At 35.8% G+C, this 21,444-nt stretch overlaps 1 protein-coding gene across 1 annotated transcript in view; it reads left to right on the forward strand.

The window, feature by feature from the left end:
- CEP152 (centrosomal protein 152) overlaps positions 1–21,444 on the forward strand; it is a 92,500-nt gene that overhangs the window by 24,440 nt on the left and 46,616 nt on the right. The window contains 6 exon segments of the mRNA XM_020977134.2: positions 811–950; positions 6,713–6,913; positions 10,341–10,488; positions 12,199–12,290; positions 13,549–13,576; positions 13,579–13,711. Coding sequence (XP_020832793.1) covers positions 811–950; positions 6,713–6,913; positions 10,341–10,488; positions 12,199–12,290; positions 13,549–13,576; positions 13,579–13,711 — 742 coding nt within the window.

Here is a 21,444-nt window from a genome sequence, read left to right on the forward strand (position 1 = left end):
ACTAGTTAGTATTAGAGCCCCATTGGGCTAGAATTAGTATTCTTTCCATATCATGTTATTTTCTTCCTTCATTTCCTCCCTTTCCTTACTCCTTCCCTTCCTCTTTTCTCCCTCCCCTTTTTCTTCTCTTTTCTTTTTCCCTTTCTTTCCTCTCTTTTCTTCCATCTCATCTTCTTTCCTGCATTCCTCTGCTCTTTCCTCCACTTTTCTATAGGCTTAAAATACCTGTACACATTTTTTAGCTCTATGGGTAATGTACTAACGAGGCTGTTAATCCCTTATATAGTTCTAAGTGAAATACTCCAATTTCCAATGGCTTCACTTGTGCTTACTTTGACTAAATAAATGTTATAGTCCTCAGATTCCAAGCATGTGTTTTAAAAAGAAAATTGCCCTATTCTTGGAAGAGGCAAATGTAGTAAAGATAAATTCAAATGAGAACTTTAATCTTTTTGCACCTTTTGTCATGATGGTGGTTTCATTTGCACAACAATTCTATGATTAAGGTATCTTTGATCCAAGTCACTTAGTAGCATAAAATCTCTTCCTTATTTACCATAGAGCCTGAGAGAGACCAAATCACAGAGATGAATGGAGGCAGTATTAAAAATATGCATTGTAATATTCAAAGTATATTACTTTTCTACCTATTTATTGCTGTTTCATTAGTTACCTTTTGCCAAATAAACTCAGATAATTGAGATTTCATTGAAAACAATTAGTGAACAACAGTACTTATTTAGCACCTGATTTCTTGGCAATTGAAGCTACGGGCCTATAATGTTATTTATGACATTTTTATTGCTTTAGATGAAAAGGATGGCTTGTCACTCAGTCTTCAAGAATCACAGAACCTTCTTCAGAAAGGAAAAGAGAAAGAGATACAGTCTGAAGGGCAAATAAAAGCACTTGAAACCCAAATTCAAACATTAAAAGCCAATGAAGAAAAGGTAAACATTTCTAATTAAGTAACTAGTACCAATCTTATAGCTTGATCTTGTGGTGTAAAATGTAATTAAATCTGAGTTTAAAATATAGACATTAGAGAATTAAGGGGCCCATGTGGTGCAGTGGAAAGCGCACTGACTGGTTTCAAAAACTCTGAGTCATATCCTCCTTCTGAGATAACCTGTGTAAGTATAATCTCCCTTGGCCTCAGTAAAAAGAGAGGGTTAGACTAATTGGTCTCTGAGGTCCCTTCTAGCTGTAGATGTATGATCAGTTTTCTACTCTTTCACTCTGACATAGGTGTGCTTCTCTTGAAGTAAACCTGATCTGTGACAACCTGGATTTCTAGAACAGATCACCAGGGATTTTATAAGGCTTTTTTTGTTTTGTTTTGTTTTTGTTTTTTTACTTTACAAAAGGATTCACCATAGAATTCCCTTCAAATAACATTTTTCTGGAACTCATCTAAAACATGCGATTTCCAGGTTTCAGGACTATATCTATTATAGACAGTGAGATTCTCCTTTAAAATGGAGACATCTTAATGTAATAATAACATGAAAAAAATTGTGAGGGAAATGTGGCCATATTAATAAGAGAATGTTTTGTTAATTACAACAAAGAATTTTTTCATGATACCTTGAGTCTCAGATCTAGTTTTCCATATAAATCAGATTGAACAGAGGTATTTTGACTTACTTTGATAATTTTAAAAAAAGGTGAGGGAGCTTTTGGATGTGGTTTCATCTGACAGTTTTTATAGTATTTTTATTTTCGTATTACTTTGGTTGCTTTAGAACTCTTTCCTATTGCTGCCATGTCTCTGATTCAAATCAGTTTTCCTGTGGTTATCCTAACGTGCACCTGCACCTGCTTGGATCACCCTTTATATGCCTTTTATTTAGAAAGAGGTAGGAATGTTACCTCAGATCTTAGATGTCATAGAAATATTTTGCAGGTATCTTCTGCTGTCCTGAGACATTCTGGTATGTGTGTTCCTGGCTTATAGAAGTGCTTGCTTTGTAGCAGACACTTGGGATTGGAGATGATTTGGAAAAAGTAAGTGGTGTGGGTTTTTGTTTAGTAATTTTTCTAGTTTACTTGTTTTCTATCTGGGTATCATGGGATCTTATAAGGGTAGCACAGAGGTTCTGTGTAGCTTCCTTTGGCTATTTGTTAGCAGCAGTCTCCTTATGTTCATAGTAGGGATGAATTAAGTGTTTGTCAGTTGATTTGAGTCATTTAGGAATGAGATAAATGTTACAGCATGTGGAGGACAGAGACAATGAACTATAGCTACTGGAAACTCTTCTAGCTTTGGCAGAGCCCTCTTTTTTTTCCCTTTTTTGATTTTGGAGTAAGGTAGAGAGGACCCCTGCTTAGAAATGCTGCCCTGGAAATGAGGATACAGGATAGAAAATGACTTCAACAGCCTGTCCCCCCTGGTGTCAGCTACAGTGGGTCATTGTCTCCATGTTAAAGCAGGGAATAGTTAAAAGAAAGGAAGATGTTTTTCTTGTGGGAAAGTTTATTAGGTTTGTGAGTGGGTAGGAGGAGAGAAGGAATAGGGGAGAAAAAAACTTGAAAAGGCAAAAATAAGAGACATAAAAAAGGAAACACTATGAAATAATTTTGTTCTAATTTCCCCACCTACTCCCCAACTCCACTTTCGTTTACAGTACTAGCTACTGAATGTTTTTAAGTTGTTGGTAGAGAACCAAGAAACTGTGGGCTTTAGTAAATTCATCTTCAACAGAAGGGTTATGAAGGACTTTTGATTCTGATATCTGCTTTTACTATATTTAGGTTCATACTTGGTCTGATTCTGAGACAAGGAGGCAAAGAAGATGTTCCAAATTGTCCAGTCTCCAGTGATATCTCCCACCACAGAACTCCCATTATTCAATTCAACAAATAGTTATTAAATACCTACTTGTTTGTTTGTTAGGGATAGGGTAATGGGACTAAACTTGTGATCTTGGGTGTAGGGAACTCTTGTGATCCATGCAAATCCATATCTTTGCTATTTATAGTTTGAGAGAGTTGCTTAGCAGTAAGAGAGTACATGGCTTGGCCAGAATCACACAGGCAGTATATACCAGTTGGACCCAGTTATTCCTGACCACAACAAAGTTCTCTTTCCACCGTGCCAAGCTGCTTCTCGTATAGGAAATATATGGTCCTTGCCCATGGCTAAGTGCTTATAATTTAGTAGGAAATAACTAATTACTTCCGAAAGACTGATGAGGCTCATAATATCCTCATACCTTAATTAGTCATCTTTATGAATTAATGTGGCCAAAATAATTTATCCTCTAGGATGACCTTCACTGAACTTAGCTAGATGTTTCTCGGATAAAAAGAGATACGCTATTTAATACATTCCTGTACTCAAGTATTTATTAAGTGCTTATTATGTGCCAGTCCCTATGCTAAGGCCAAAGCCTTTCTTTCCATTGTGATTGGACCTACTAGATTTTGAGTTTTATTGGGGTAGCCTGCAAGACTCCATTATTGATATCTTTATTATGATGAGATGAGGTATCTAAATAGGACAACTCACTCAGACTTTGAGACTTAAATATGTAATTTCTTGTTTCATTATTTAGTCATTCTTTATCTATATGCATTTTCTCTCCTACTTTTGTATCTCCCACATAAAAACATATAAATACTCAACACTTGTTTAACTGAATACAGTCTTAATTTGGACAGTGACTTATTTTTGTGGCATTATGTATTTTTATCGGACAGGGTTTTGGAAAATAAAACATTTAAAAATGTCTTTGAAGAGTGCAAGTCAGTGATGATTCATTTCTCTGAGATTCCTTAATATCTAGCTTTTCTAATAACAACTATGTTAATACTGAAGTGTTTGATGTTTTACTAGTTTCCATGAATATTTTCAAGATCCTGATGACATTTTAAAGCATTTCTCTCCTGAAAAATGATTGAAATAGATCAATTAGCTAACAACTTTTCTGGTTTTTTTTTTTAATGAGAGGCAGCATAGTGATCAAAGAAAGAGGATTAATATATACAATGAATATTAATAGCTCTTTTTGTAATAGGAAAAATTAGAAACTAAGCTGCCTACCTATTATAAGCAAATTATGGTACATTAATATAGCAGAATGTTGTGCTATGAGATATGAGAAGATGGACAATTTGAGATGAAACTGGAAAGACTTTTATGAACTGATTCAGAGTGAGGCAAGCAGAACTTAGGAGAACAATTTATACAATGACAGCATTATAAAGAAAAACAACTTTGAAAGATTTTAGTACTAGATCTAGTCAATGTAACCACACATCATGCTTTCAGAGGACTGAGATGAAGCATGATAACCATCTTCTCCCAGAGAAGTAAGGGACTTAAAATGTAGAAGGAGATAATGCATACTTTTGGTAATGGGTAATGGAGGAATTTGTTTTACTTGACTCTGTGTATTATAAGGATTTCCTTTTTTTTTTTTAAATTATGCGGTTGAAGGGGGGAGGAGGGAAAATAAATTACTTGTTAATCAGAAAAAATAATTTTTTTTTAATGAGGCATTGTTACATCATGACTTGAAAATTAGAGTTTCTTTTTCCTAATGTTCTCTATATTAGGGAAACCACAGGTCCCAATACTTACAATGCTAACTTTTCCTTTCTTTTCACTAAGTCCCAATACTTACAATGCTAACTTTTCCTTTCTTTTCTCTCTCCATCCTCCTGTAAATAGTAGATAGATTTCTTTGTAACAATTGTTGTATCTAGATCTTTTACCAAGTCTGAGGTGTTCGTGATAGGTTTAGAATACAATCTAGCTATGCAAAATATCAAAGCGATGTTATTTTAGCATACTCCCTATTGCTTTGAAATCTCCTTCATTAAAAAAGAGCCCAGCAGAGTCCTGTAATCTGGCATAGTCAAAGGCTGGCTGCTTAGGTTAATCAGATTTCTGGTTGATGATCCTCATGATGAGGAAGTAAGATATGACTCTTTTAAAAATCCTAAAATTTCCAAATTGAAGTTTGGGAAGTGACTTTAAATGTCTGATTTAATCCAGTTGCCTTATTTTATAGATAAGGAAAACTTACCCCAAAGAAGTTATAATTTATTGTCCAGCAAAGCTAGAACTAGGACCCAGATCTCCTGTGACCATATCACATGTAATTAAAAAAATTTGTCCGCTTGTCACTTTGGGATTATGTACATTTATTTGAATGATGCTTATATCATTCAAAACATTTTTAAAAGTGTCCTTTTGGAATTAACTTCAAAGCCTGTGTCACGTTATTTTGAATATTCTCAGTGTGTCATATGATTTTGAATATTCTTAGTGGTGCTAATCTTTGAAAAAATAGATTTTTATTCCTATCTTTTATTTTTTTCGTCATCTAAATTTCTTCCTTTATCTGTCACACCTCGCTCCTCTCAAAGAATCACCCCTTATAACAGTTTTTTAAAAAGAAATAAAAATAAAAAAAGAGGAAGGAGAGAAAAAAATCTACAAAAATCATTTTTAAAAATGTCTTTTTATGCATTGTTCCATACTTGTGTACTGGACCCCACGTTTGCAAAAGAGTTGGGAGAGATGTGTTATCTTTCTTTAGGGAGCTTTTACAATATTTATTTTCTTGTAAAAAAAAATAGATTTTTCTTGTCGTTTTTGTTTGTAATTTTGCAACAGCTATCTTCCATGTTTTGGGGTTGTTCTTTCCATTTACATTCTTGTGGTTATTGTGAGTATATGTTTTCTTGGCTCTGCTTAGCTGTTTACTTTGCATCTGTTCATATAAGTCTTTACATGCTTTTCTATATTCCTACTATCCACTGGTTCTCAGAGCACAGAAATATTTCTTTGTGTTAATGTACCACAATATGTTTAGCCCTGATCATTGGACATCTATTTTGTTTCTAGTTCTTTTTCAAGTCAAGTGAACAAGCATTTATTAATTGCCACCTGTGTACCAAGTACTGTGCTAAGCACTAAGATTTCTTTTTGCTATCACAAAAAGTGCTGTTATTAGTATTTGGGCATATATATTAGAATGTTTCTTTTTTGTCAATGATCTCTTTGGAGTACTTGCCAAATATATTGCTTATAAATTCTTCAGATAACTGGAGATACTAATAGTTGTGGAATTTGTATTGTTAGTTAAATTGATACTATGATGGCTACAACAAGAAGGCTATGAATTTGTAAGATGAACTACATTAATGAAAATATACACAAAACAGTCACAAAATATGGCTATAGCTTTAAAATAAAACTTCATGATTTTCTGACAAGTGGCCAATGACAGTGTTGATTAGTTTTCAAGAAAGTTCTGTCATTTTCTATGACCCAACAATTGGCTTGCCATGGGGAGTCCACCTATCTACCTGCTAACTTAACAGAGTGGTCATGTTGAGATCATTGTCATGGCAAGTTCTCTGCCTACCCTTAGTAGCCATGTTGCTTCTACCTAAGGGTAACAGTCAGGGCAGCCCTCAAGCGCCCCTGGGCCTGGGAGTCTCAACTAGAGAAGTTTTAGGGAACCACGACCCAGACACAGGGAGTCTGTTGCCCACCTTTTTAATCCAGGCCTTTAATGAAGTCTGTTGAGAGCATCCTGCCAGGGAAGGCTGTTTGACTCTCATTCCGAGAGCTGTTATATTTTGCTAAAAACATGTTTGTGACTTTTAGAACTTAAGAAAGTCTAGTGTTTGAAATCATTGAAATATGAACATTACAAATCTGAATTTAGTGTATGGTTTTGTGTGAATTTTTTAGATGATTAAGAAAACTAGAGTGAGTGAGGTGGCCATGGAAAACCTAAGACAGCAACTGTTAGAGCTTCGTCATTCTGACTCTCTACAGCGAGCTAAAGAGCAACATGAAAATATTGTTTTATGCCTTCAAAAGAAGTATGAAGAGCAAGTGACAGCTTTACAGAAAAATTTGGATTCGACAAATGCTGTACTTCAAGAGCAGGTTTGAATGATTTCCAAAGAGCAAATAGTAAATAAAGATGTATCTGCTTAGTGTTTTTGTAGTTAATCACTAATCTTTGTAACTTAGTTAGAAATTTGAAAAAGAAAATCAGTCAAAGAGCAGAGTAAACATTCATTCACTCATTTGAGAATCTGAATCAAAATCTTGTGTGTTTGAGTATGGAGAGGACATATTTTCAGAATTCCCTATGTTTGGGAGATTGCCATACCCAGCTTTAGTGAAACATGATACTCTATAAGTTTCTTATTGGTGTCTCTTTAAGCATTTGAGAGTTATTTGGTGGCATTTTTGAGAAACATCTGAATGAAGAAGTTAAACTAGTTTGTTTGTCCAGGTATTTCTTTTGGGGGCTCTGTTAGTATAGCCGTAAAGATTACAGGTTTGTATTCACACCATTCTCAGCAGAAAGTGTATTTGTGATTGTGTGAGGGCAATTTGTACATGTGCAGATGCTGAATTATTGTCATTAGAAGTTTTAAGGAAAATATTGTACACAAAATAGGGAAGAATTGTGATCCCAACTGTCTATAATATAATAGGTTTGATATTTAAAAAAAAATTAATATTACTCCCAATGGAACACAACTTTCTAGCTTCAGGTACTTCATTTGAAGGGTGTCCACCTCTAGAGTTGAGTAACTAAGTGAAACAAATACTCATTCCAGTAAATAGAATTACAAATGCCTATATACTTATTTAGGACAGATTTTATTATGACTTATACTGGGCCAGTTAGGTGATGCAATGGATAGAGCACTGAACTTGGAGTCAGGAATATCTGAGTTCAAATGTGACCTCAGGTACTTAATAGCTGTGTGATCCTAGCTAATTACGTCACTTAACCCATATTTGCCTCAGTTCCTTATCTATAAAATGGGGACATACTAGAGAAGGAAATGGAAAATCACTCCAGTATCTTTGCCAAGAAAACTCCATGGACAAAAACCCATGGGGTCACATAGAAGTCAGACACAACTGAACAACAAGAATGCTACTGTTAGATATTTTTATAGTTATTTTATAGATTTGTCCTATCAGAGAAAAGTACGTGAAATATAAGTTAAAATTGCATATAAGCTCTTATTTTTTTTCACTAATTGAAGGAAATGCTATGATGTATAATTAAAAGTCACAATCACCCTAATAGCTATTATACCTAGTCTCAAAAAAAAATTAACAAAAGTAAATTCTAAAAAATAAACACTTTAAAAATGTTTCAATTGTTTACATTTATAAAAAAATTAAAAATAATTAAAATGAATCTTATGAGAAAAATCCATATACAAACCCAACCTGAAAAAGAGCTTTAAAAAAATCCATACCTGTGTTAAAAGTTTGAGGCTATCTGTAAGAAAAAATGTAGGTTACTCAATCTAGTTTTCAATCAAATTAGATGGGAAGAAATGAACTTCCATTGGTATATCTTTTTTCCTCATCTGGCAATTGGAAATGAAGTAAATTGAAGTATGATGGCCTAATATATAGATTTTGCTAAAGAACTGCATTCCAGACCATTAAATTTAAATGTGAACTTTGATTTTCAATGCTATGGCCTTAAAGTGGCTTTCTCTTCTTCAAAGGCTCTACATCAAACTGTCCTCTATTAGTATTTCTCTACAACCAGTCTGCAAAAAAACCTCCAAAACAACTCAAAGCAGACTTGAAAAACAAGACAATAATGTACCTGCCCTATATGTAGATCTACATTTAATTAATACTTAGACTGCGTATAATTAACAAAATTATCCCAGTTTTAGCCTGAATAAGAAAAGACTCACAGAGTTAGCAGTGGTGAATCTTTTGTATATTCTTCCAGTTGTAGTTCTCATTTCTTTCTCTGCCCTTTCACCAAAAATTTCTGGAAAATTATCTCTAAACATGTTCTGTTTCCTAGACCTGATAACAGCCTGTGACTTGTAACATTCCCCAAATTACATGAGATCACCAATGATCTGCTCCAGAAGATATTCTACCACTCATTCCTCCACAAGCGTTGGGGTAGACTACATGTTAACAATACCACTTTTACTCTGACTTTGGGCTATGGCCTTTAAGTAGGTTTTCAAGTTTCTGCTTTGTTTTTCAAATGCTCCACAGTAAATGGTATCTTTTTTTTTTTTTGGCCAGGGAATTCACATTTTAATTTTTTTCCTTAATAGTATTTTAATTTTTTTTTATCAATTACATGTAAAGATAGTTTTCAACATTCATTTTTGTAAAATTTTGAGTTCCAAATTTTTCTCTCTCCCTAAGACAGTTAGCAATTGATATAGGTTATACATGCACAATAAAAACAGTGCTTTTTGATTTTCTAAATCCGCAGGTCTCAGAATTGACCAAACTACTAAACTGTGAACAAAAAAGTATCTGTTCTCATGGATTTAGTTATTTATTCTGAGAAATTGCTTGTATGTTACGTTATTTTGAGTTAAATTGACTATCATTGACTCTCAGAGCTGTGTGTCTGACAGTAATGTAGTTGCATATTCATCTTTTCTGGTCTCATTGTTCTAAAAATACCACTTTCTAATTACCTGTGCACTCTCGTTCTTTCCCTGCCATCTCCAACAAGAAGAAACCTCAGAATGATCTTCCAAATTCTCCCTTTTTCTTTCCATTGTTTTGTTTTTTTCTGACACGTTGGCCTACTCATTGTCTTTTTATCTCCTAAAAGAGTTTGTCTTCAATCCTCAACAGGATTATGTAAATTGTGTTTACTATTAATATTTCTACATCTCATCTTAAGTTACAGGCTACTACTGCTGTGGCTTCTTTAGCTTCCCAGTGTTCACTTTGTCCTTAAAAGCCCCAGACTGCTTTATTTCCTTCATCATCATCATCACTTACTATTATTCCATTATATTCTGCTCATTTTGGGGCAACTTTACCCAGTCCATCTGCATTTGCCTCTTTTCCTTCTCCAAAGTTTCACCCACTTTCTTCTTTCATGAAGCCCCATAGAATTAAGATTATAAAGAAGGAAGAGATATATACATAGATGATGAGTTCACTAGCGTTCCGTCTTGCTGGGTCTAGGTCTTCTGTTCTTATACTCCCTCAAAAACATATCTTTACATCTTTGTTAATGTTAAATACCTAATTTTATGTTATTCTATTTTCTTGCATATCCTTATGGTATTTGTGTTAGTGTTGTCTTAAATTGTAAATCCTGACTGTTCAAACACCACACAGTGCCAGGGTACAGCCTCGAATGTTTTTTTAATGTTGATTTTGAATATAGTTTTCACTAGTATTCATAAATTCTCATATCTTAAGTGTATTATAAGAAAGCAGGGTTTCTTGCATCCATTTGACTATTGAATTTTGACTTAAATGTTTTAGTATTTGTACTTTAATATTTAATTATTAAGAGGGAAATGACTTCTGGAAAACGTTTTCCATTCAGAAAGACATTTGTTGTCGTCTGCGAGATCACGTGAAACAAGTAGAAAGATCACAGGAAGAAAACAAGATAGAAAAAACAGAAATAATAAACAGATTAACAAAGAATCTGGAGGAGAGTCAAAAACAGTGTGCTGCCTTGCTAGAAACAGGTAAGCCGCCTTGTTCTGCTTCAGACAAAATAAAAGTGTAGATGGTAGATATAGTTCCACATTTGAAACAAATTTAACATATGTCTACCAAGTGATTATTTTAAAGGATTTCATAATTTTAAGATTTTACTAGTTTCCTTGATCTATAATTTTATAAAGTTTCTTACTTAAATATGATCTTTCCGAAAGACATGGGTTATGTAAAGATGATTTATAGATGAATAAATTCATAGATTGTTAGAGCCTAAAGAGACCTTAGAGATCATCTAATTCAGCCTTCTGGTTTTATAATTTCTTTTCTTTTTTTTTTTCTAGGCAATTGGGGTTAAGTGACTTGCCCAGGGTCACACAGCTAGTAAGTGCTAAGTGTTTGGTCTGAGGCCGGATTTGAACCCAGGTCCTCCTGACTTCAGGGCCGGTGCTCTATCCACTGTGCCACCTAGCTGCCCCCATCTGGTTTTATAATTTCAAAAACAGGTCAGAGAGATTTAGTGATGAAGTGACTTGTCTAAGTTAGACAGTGGCAGAGCTGGAACCCATTTTGCCTGACTACTTTTATAGTGCTTAGGATTCTGTCATACCCATAACATATTTATGTATCATCAGTAGGATGGGAGTGGGAAAATGAATACATGTGTATCTAGTAAAAGGAGAGGGAGAACAAGCAAGAATTACTTTTTGGGGTGTGGGCTATGGGTTTTGTTGTATTTAAAAAAACATTTTTTTCCCTTCGCCTTTTTGTTTAAATTATAGGAATATTGATTATGTTGTTGTTATTGTTGTTTTGAGCATGTTATTATTCTTTTATCTACTACTCTCCCTCTCTCATAGCTATTAATAGGTGCTATTCTAGCTTGGCTCATTGGATATGTGGCCCCTTCCATATAATTGGTTTTTCCCAGTAATATTCAAAGAGACAGCAAAGGCTAGAGCAGTTTAATTCTTCATGTCCGAAGTTAAGTTCTCAGAACCTTGAAAGGGCGTTAGCAATCATATCCTTCATTTTACAGATGAGGAAATGATCTGCTCCAAACAACAGGCTCAGAGGTGAAATGATTTACCCAGTGTTACATAGTTGGGCAGAAATGAGAATAGAACCTGCCTCTTGATTTCTAGTTTAAGGTCCTTTCAAGTTCATTATGATATTTTCCTAAATCAGGCCTGACTCAAGCCAGTCCCATGGTAGTTTAGGCTTCATGCTGGGGAAAAAAAGTGACATACTTATAATTCAACAAATAACAGAAGAAGGCTGTTCAACAAGGGGACAACACTTGGTTTAAGTAAACAATGACCACTCTCATTTCTATGCAGAGTTGCAGAAGCCTCCCTAGTCTGTAAAAATACAAGCAGTCAGCAGAGCAGTATTTGATGAATCAGGCAACTGTGGGATATCTGCCAAGTTAGAAGGGCTTCAATTCCATATGGGCAGGGTTTTTTTTATGCCTTCAGGTGATCATGAAACCTTACCAGTGGTCCAAACCTTGATATTAGGAAAAGCTAACCCAACTCCTTCCGCAGAGGACTTTGGTTGAAAATAGCACATGTTCCTATCCAGCTATCTTCCTGGATCCTGTTGTATTCATTATAGTACATGGATAAAAATCTGGTGGTGATATACTGAATTGAAGTTCATTTGTAGGTGGTCCATAGGTGACTTGTGTCTTACATTTAGGGGGTTTTAAGTGTCCTGTAATGTTTTTATTCCTGTAGGATCAGTACAAGAGATGAATCAATTAAGGCTCCAGCTTCAGCAAGCCCAGAGTGCACATACTCTGAGTGACAACATGAACAGGGCTTTACAAGTGAGTGTTGTCACTTGGGAAAAGTAGGTAAATAACCCAATAGTTAAAGGTTCTCCTGGTGGAATATGGGCTTGTGGGAGCCCAAGGAAAGTGGGAAACTGGTGGGTAGCTCTGATGTCAGAATTATTTAGGTGCATAATTTGGCTAGGGGGCCTATAGCTCTTGTTCTGAACAGGGTATGTGTGTGTTGGGGTTGGGAGGGGGTGGAGTAAAAGTGGTATAACCTTTTGATATTTGGGTTTTCTCAGCAGTAATAGGATGAATAGGTTCAATTTGACCAATTATTAAACTCCTAGTATGTGTAAGGCACTACAGATACAAAAACAAAAAGAGAGCCAGTCCCCATTCACAAGGAATTTACATTCATCTTATAGTCAGCATTGGCCTTGGGGTCCCAGTAGGCTTGTTTTCCCTTATGTCTTCAGCCGTGCTGAGACTTTGGCTCCAATTTTCCCCATACCGTAAGTGCTATCACTTGCCCTCTCAGTGACCTCTGACTTCCTAACTGCCTACCTAATTGGGATCCATCCACTGAACTATATTATAGTTAACATCATCCTCTATAAGTTGTACTATAAAACCTCTGTCAGGTGGGGAACTATTTAGAAGTCTTTTCAGAGATTCCTTTGTCTTCAGAACTTTTCTGTGTGGAAGCATACCTTTACCTTAAGTATATTATATGAGCTATCAACTCAATATAATCCTTTCAGACAAGACTAGATTTACACCTAGCTGGTATATGGAAAAATTATTCATCTTTGGTTTTTCATCACTTATTCTCACCAAAGATAGTGTGGTGGATGATTCATGTAGTTCAAGTGCATCTGGTTGGCTAGCTTTAATGCTATCATGTCCAGGGAAGCTGCCCTTTGTGATCACATTGGTTGTAGCTGCCAGTAGATGTTGTCATTGTTGCTAACAGTAGCAGCCTTTGCTAGTTTGAAATCAGATTGGTTGTAGCTGAATCCTCTCCTCAGGCCTATTTTTCTATGGACAGTTAGTTTTACCAGAAGTACAGGGCTACTACTAGCAGCAAAGACGAGAGTCATTGGAGAAACCTTTACACCAGCTTTTAAGGCCTTGGTGCATGAGGGTTGACTATATACTAATTACATACAAAGTATGTGAATAATATACTTCCCTTTTTACTCATTCACATTGATTCATTTAGGGTATTAGCAAGAATTAGATGCATATGCATTAGTTATTTGTATCTTATATGCACAAAAAATTATATTCTCTTATTTTTGTATTCTAGGAAGAATTAGCAGAATTGAAAGAGGAAATTTTCTCTATGATTCTGCTGCAAAACTGGGAGTATTTCCAAATGACCGAGATGAAGAATTGAATATAGACCCTGCTGAATCATATGTGGATTTGGGTATTAAAAAAGTCAACTGGAAAAAATCAAAAATTCACAGGTATGGAGAGAATACTTTTCTGGTCTTAAAAAGAAAAACTCTTAGTTTTTTAGTTTTTAGTTTTTTCAAAAACTAAAAGACAAAGCTTTTTTTATATGTGGTAATTAATTGATGAATTAGGTATTTAGGTATATGGGTTCTACACAGAACTGTGTTCTATTATTTTTTTTTTCAGTGAAAACTATATAAAGGTCTAAAATCTGTTAACAAACTATTTGTATTATCCTGTTTATATTTTTAGCACTGCAAATTGCTGTTATGCAATAGAAGTTTAAAGGTTAGATGATTAATGTTTTCAACATATCAGAAGTAAATCCAAAAAACTGCTTTTTTCTATATTATTTTAAACAACAAATATAAGTATTATCATTACACCTTCTTTTCAGAATGTGAGTTAAAAGTACTACTCAATGTCAGAGAAAAAAAACAAACAACACTTTTTCTTAGGAAGCTTCTATGACCAGATCTTTGGTATCTGGTAGTAGTAAGATCATATTGGGGCGTCTAGGTGGCATGGTGGATAGAGCACTGGCCCAGGAGACAGGAGAACCTGAGTTTCAGATCTGGTCTCAGACACATGATACTCACTAGCTGTATGACCCTTGGGCAAGTCACTTAACCCCAATTGCCTTGCCAAAAAAAAGAAAAAGATCATATCACTTATTTGAGCACTTGTGTTATTGGGGAGAGGGGCATGAAATTAGAAGCATTTTAAGGTCTTTATGCTTTATTTTTTTTCCTATAATACGTAGGGCTAAGTATATATCAGATGCTCAATAGCCACTTTTTGAGCAATGGAGAATGCAAAATTTTAGGTCATTAGCATACATTCTGTAGTTTTAGAATTGTATTCTCCATATTCTGTGGTTTTTTTAAATTGCGAGATTGGTTTAAAATTGTATTCTCCATCATTGTTGGGGTTTTTTTGCTGTCCGTGTTTGGCATTGTGCACCTACACAGACTACGCCAAGTCCAGAAAGACTTTACCTTCTATAGTGAATTTTTGAAAATAATTCTTTTATAGACTTGAGGGTTTTTTTTAGACTTAAACACCAGAACTCAAATACAGAATAGAGAAAAAAAAATATATATATATATAAACCTAAACTCTGAAAGTTAAATACAAAGTAAGAAAAAAAAAAGCATGTCATGTGCATAGCAGAACATAAGAGAGGATTCAAAATATGTAGCAATAAATTTTTATTTCAAGAAAGCCTGTATGATAAATACTACACATTGTGTTGAGAGCTATCTATGTTTTCTTTGCTTCCTTGTAAGTTTTCTTTTGTTCTCTGCTGTGTACTTTTTACTTTGTTCTTTTCCCCCCCTTCCTCATCCTCCCCCCAGAAGGCTACCATTAAATGTGAATATATTTGTATATAGATATATACATACATATGTACGTATACTTTCCATAACAAATTCTACTCCTGATCTTTGTTTTTATGTTTGTGCGTATCTCTTATTTCCTATCCCTCCTGACTCCTCTACTTTACTTCTACTGTTACCTTGCCCTCCTATTACTTAGCCTACTCCTCCCACCCCTAAGGATCCTCCCTTGTCCTCCCATTCCCGTAAATATAAATCTATAACCCTCTATAATCTATTCCCTCACCCTTCCGTCTGTAGAGCCCTCCCTTATCCTCTCCCCCCTCCCTATCCCCTTACCATTTTATTTCTTCTGAATTTAGAAGACTTTTATACTCTTCTAGACATATATGTATTGTTCCCTTTTAAACCCATTCCTGATGAAAGGAGGTTGCCTGAACTACCAGCACTCCTCCCCCATCTAATTCCTCTGTGTCAATTCTTGCACCTCATTTGTGTAAAATAATTACTCTTTTTAGCTGTTCCTAAATGGTTTTACTTTTTAAAGTCATATCATACTCAGGTCTACCCCAATCTTTCTTATGGACTACCAAATTACTAATAATGATCTTAGACATATGTTTTACACTTTATACATATAGAAGGTAAAAGGTCTGTCAAATCTTCTAGTTCAGTTTTTTTTTTTAAACAAAGTCCTGGAAGTCTGGCAATTGATTAAAATGTCCATTTTTTCTTTTTTTTCTTTGTTTATTTTTTTGTGAGGCAATTGGGGTTAAGTGACTTCCTTAGGGTCACATAGCTAGTAAGTATCATATGTCTGAGACCAGATTTGAACTCAGGTCCTCCTGACTCTGGTGTTGGTGCTTTATCCACTGCGCCACCTAGTTGCCCCTCTCCATTTTTTTTTTCATTCAAGATTATGCTTAACTTTACTGGGTATGATGTTTTTTGCCGGAACCCCAGTTCTTTTGCTCTTTGATATATAGTGTTCCAAGATCTATGGTCCTTTAGTATCTCTGTTTCTAGGTCTTGTGTGATTCTAATTGTGGCACTGTCATATTTAAATTGTTTTTTTCTTGTTGCTCTTAACATTTCCCACCTTCTATTGCTATAGGACAATTTTCTTTAATTATTTCTTGTATTGTATCAAGATTCTTATTTTGATCATAGCTTTCAGGTAGTCCAATTATTCTTACGTTTTCTTGATCTGTTCTCCAGATCAGTTGTCTTTCATATAAGATGTTTTACTTTGTCTTCTATTTTTTCATTCTTTATCTTTTATTTATTTCTAATTTTCAAGGTGTCATTTTCTTCATTAAGATTCTGGATTTCCTTTTCTAATTGGTTGACTTTCTTTTCATAATCTTGTTTTTCTTGGATTGTTGTTTTTTTGTTTTTTTTTTTAAATTTTTCCTCAATCTCGTTTGATTTTTAAAGCCTTTTTTAAAGTTCTTCTATAAATTCTTTTTGGGCAGGTGACCATTTGACATTACTCTTTGGGCTAGAAGAGGGTTTCTTTGTTTCAATATCCTCCTCTGAAGATGAACCCTAGTCTTCCCTATTCCCATAATAACTTTCTGTGGTTGGATTCTTTCTCCTTTGCCTGTGCATTTCTTTGTAGTAATAGCTTAATTTTTGTAACCACCTCTAGTCCTGAGGTATGGGGGCTGGTGCCTCTTGCCCCAGATCTTCAGTTTTCCCCTCTAGCCTGGAACCAAAGCCAAACCTCCAGCCTTCTGTAAGTGCCTACAGCCAGGGGCACTCCACCCCTCCACTTTTGCACTTACCAGGAGTGTGTGTTGGTTCCTTTTTGCCCTTGCCACTCTCTGCAGCCACAGCTGGGTCTGGTGTTCCTTGTCAGCAAACCTTCCCTGGCTCAGAGGCCCAACCCCCCTCCCCATAGGGGGGAGTAGTAAGTGGGGGGGGGGTGGCTCTGGCCAAGGCAGCCTCCCAAACCAGCTATAACACTAGGGCTTGCTGCTCTTGTTAATTCGTACCCTAGCCTTGTTCTTCATGGGGAACAAACCTGCCCTGGGATTGTCCCAAGAGGACCCCTGTTGTGCCCCTATTCTTATTTATCTCTCCCCACCCCCCATTTTGTTCACCCTGAGGTGCTATTTTATCTCTTTTTGTGGGGGAAAATCTTGAGAGCTTGGAATTTTCTGACCTATTCTGCCATCTTCTCAGAATCCTCTCTAGACTTTTTTTTTTAAGCTAGGCAGTGGGGTTAAGTGACTTGCCCAGGGTCACACAGGTAGTAAGTGTTATGTATCTGAGGCCGGATTTGAACTCAGGTCCTCCTGAATCCAGAGCCGGTGCTCTATCCACTATGCCACCTAGCTGCCCCCTAGACTTATGTTTTAAGAACTCTGAAATTTGAATTCAGTGGATTAAAGTCTCAAGAAACACAGGTAATCCTGTAACCATAGGATGTCTTATAGGATAGTAATGCCATATATACCCAGAGGTCAAACTTCTATATATTTGAGCGATCAAAGAACGTAATTGCTAGAAGTAAACAAAAAAGGAAGTGTTACTAAGCCCTATGCATTTTAATTCATTGGGGCAGCCATGAAGCCTCTTTTAGACAACCTACCCATAACTTTAGTGAGTAAAGGTTGGGATAAGCACAGAGCTAATTAGAATTGATTAAAAAGAGGATTAAGAGAGCACTGACAAAAACCGAAAAAGCTAAAAAGTACGAACAACAGTCTGGAACAGGTAGTCCCTATTTACTGTCCCTAAGGGCATTAATAAAATATATAGCACAGTATAGTAATTGATATTCATAATGACCTGAGTTATCAAATTAAGTTTCAGTAATTCAGTATACTCTATTTAAAAAACTAACAGCATGTCACACATTGGATTTCATCTAAAATGGCTAAAGTTTTTTGTTTATATCTTAGTGCTTAAAGTACTTCATTCACCTCTATAATAAAAATTCCCCCATGTGGTATACTGCTTTCCCTAGACAGGTCAGATAAGTAAATGCATTACTATTTGTAAAACCCAAGTAAATGTTTCTGTGTGACCCTGGGTAAGTCACTTTAACTTCTCAGTCTTCTAGGCGGTTCTCTTAAGAATCTAAGTTTGTAGAGAAGATGCAGGCTTGCATGGGTAGATGTAATTTTTTCCAACCAGGATTTCCTTATTTCAATGAAATCACATGTGGGTCCAGTCCCTATACCTTAGTATATGTTCAATTTAAAATGATAGAGTACTGAATTTGTAGTCAGAGGATCTAGGTTCAAATTCTTGTTCTGCCTCTAATTTGTATGACTTTGGGCAAGTCAATTTAATTTCTCTGAGCCTCAGTTTCCTCATCTGTTAAATTAGGGGGTTAGATTAGAATGATTTGACAGCTCTATTTCTATGATCCTGTGATCTTACTAAGAATGTGATATGTGCAAGGCACTGTGACAGGCACATATCTAGATACATGAGGGTTAGAGAAGCAGGGAAAACACTTGACATGCTTCAGGGAAGAAAGATGTTCATGATGGAGATAGCACTTCTGCTAAGTCTAGAGGAAAAATAAGGATTCCGAGAAGCAAGAATGAAGGGAGAAGAGTGCATTATGGGCATGAGAAACTACTTGCTTGTCAGGATGCATCCAAGTGGGAGAGAGAATGCCAAGTCTGAGAAGCTGAGAGTAGTCAAGTTTGATTAGAGTACCTGAGGAGAAGTGCCCTGAAATTAGGCTAGAAAGGTAAGTTGGAACCATATTGTGGAGTTTTAGCCTTAAAAGTCAAGCTGAGAAGTTTACGTTTTATCTTAGAAGAGAAAGGAACCTCTGAAGATTTTTGAGCAAAGAAATATCTTGGTTAGATCTGTTTCTTAGGAAGATCATTTTGGCAGGTGAGGGTTTAGGGCGCTGGATTTGGACTACATGTTGGGAATTGAGTTAAGAGGTGGATTAGGCAGTCTACAGAAGAGGTAATGAAGACCTGATCTAGGATTTTGTTGGTGAAAGTGGAGAAAGGATAGGTACCAAAAATGTTAATGAATGAGAATCAGCAAGGTTTAGTAGTAATTGATATTGTGCATGAGGGGGGAGAAAAGAATTAAGAATGTCGCCAAGATTGCAAACCTTGGTGACTGTGAAGACAGTAGTATCCTCAACAGAAATAGGGAAGTTTGGAGGAGAGAAGGATTGAAGAAGATTACTAAAGAATGGGACGTAGAGGAAAGAATAGGGTTCAGGGTCAAAACCTCGAAGGATACCTCATTCTTAATGAGCAGAGGATGAATGATTTGAGCAAAGGAAACTGAGTAGTCAAGCAGGAGGAAATCCAAAAGAGAGCACTGTCAGAGGCCCAAGAAGAAACCTAGGAGCATAGACTTAGAGGAGGAAAGGAACCTTTGGTACCATCTAGCCCAACTCCCTCATGTTACAGCAGTCTGAGGCCCAGAGGTATGAAGTGATTTTCCCAGGGTGACACAGCTGGCAGAGCCAAGATCCCAAACCAGTTTCTTTGACTCCAAATCAGCACGTTTTCCACTGCAACTAAGAGGCGACTAACAGCTTTAGGAGCGGGAAAAAGATCAGAGGAGACTTAAGAAAGTCAGCAATTAGATTTAGCAGTTGGGATCATTAGTGACCTTTGAGAGAGAAATTTCACTGGAGTCCTAGGCTTGAAAGCCAAATAGGTGTCTCTGGGTGTTCAACAATGAAAGAGAAAGTAGCATCACCTTTTCCTCTGCCCTGGAGCAGAGGAGGATATTGATGAAGGTGTTAGAGGCACGAGGGAACAGCCAGTACAAAGGTACAGAGGTAAGAGAGAGAGTGTTATGTGAGGAACAGCCAGAAGGCCAGTGTTGCTGGTCAGCTACGTGGAGTGGGGATGAAAGTGTAAGACTAGAAAGATAGGAAGGGGCCAGGTTGTGAAAGACACCATTAGAATTTTATAAACAATTCATTTATTCGTACATTTGCTTTGCAAATTAATTGTGAAATCTTTTAAAGTGTTTTCCCTCTCCACTCCTTTTGATTTCTCCCTTAATAAATTGTATACTTGTGAACAGTGAAGTAGATCTAAAGCAAAGTCCTCTAGTTATTCTTTAGTCATTTCAGTGAATGGTCAAACTTTAGATGTCAACGTTAATGTTAGTGATATCTGAAACAGAAAAGTTTAAGACTATACCAGTTATGTGTCTTGTACTGAGTATGGGTAGTCATGGAATCCAAATACTAGTTTAAAAATGATAAGGAATTAAATGAATTGTATGAATTAGAAAAAATGTTTCATCTTCCAAGACCCCTCCACATAGTAGGATTTCAGCAAGTGGTCTTATGGATACCAGTTGAAAGTGTTTATCAAGCAAAACAAATTCCTTATTTGGTCTGGTCCAAAAATATGTTTTTATTCTGTATCTTGCGAGGTCTGTTACCTTTTTTTTTTTTATCAAGAAATGGACAGCATTCTTTATCATCTGTCCTCTGGATTCGTGGTTGGTCCTTGCATTGATCTCTGAATTTCTTTAGTCTTTCATAGTTGTTTATGTTTATAATATTGTTATAAATAAATGCTTGTCAAGTGAAATATTTTTAAAACTTTATAAATGAAAAAAAGTAGTTGTCCTTCAGACAACTGGAGGGAGAGGAGAATGATGTTCCTAAACTTGGTAATAATTGTGATATGTAGTGTCAGTAGTCTTCCTACAGTTTTGAGAATTTTTATTCCTTGTTGACTTGAACTGCTTTTATATCAGTAACCTTAATATAAGTGGCTGAAAGTCTTCACTACTGACCATCCCCTCCCTTAAGCTACTGCCTGGCAAATTTTAAGAGTTTAGCTACAATCTCCTTTTTTACATTAATGGAATTTGAGTAACTAAATCTGCATGCAGTTTGCAGACAGCTTCCTCCCTCTTTTATTATAGTTGGCTGCTAAGCTCAAATAATAAACATTTAACAAGTGGAATGCCTTTTCCCTTTGGTCCTCTCAGCATGCTTCGTAAATGACTAGAGTTTATTTGGATTCAGGGGACCATCTTTCACGTGGTGGTTCAGTTTTAGCTTTATGTAGGGCTTGGTCACTGTGTCTGGCTCTCCCCTTTTTAGGAAAGAGGAGAAAATTACTTTAGCAAGCATTTTCTGTGATCTTAACTTGGCTTACTTTAAGAGCCTGCAGGATGTGCTATTTCAGTGATCAATATTAGTTTTTTAAAAATTATGTACATATACAGAATTGGTTAATTGAACAGAATGGTAGTTCTAGTTAAAAACAATGATTTTTCCAAAATTTCTGAGTAGAAAGGGACCTTAGAAGCCAACCAGTCACACTTCTTAAACACTCCCCACAAATGGTTACTAAAACCTTCACTTGAAGACATTCTCTAGTAACAGTCATCTTTTCACTTCTTTGGCAGCCTATTCTTTCAGTTAGATTTAATTGTTA

This window comes from Phascolarctos cinereus, unplaced genomic scaffold (assembly GCF_003287225.1).
Source record: "Phascolarctos cinereus isolate Bilbo 61053 unplaced genomic scaffold, phaCin_HiC Scaffold_3;HRSCAF=262, whole genome shotgun sequence".
NCBI classification, from domain to species: domain Eukaryota; kingdom Metazoa; phylum Chordata; class Mammalia; order Diprotodontia; family Phascolarctidae; genus Phascolarctos; species Phascolarctos cinereus.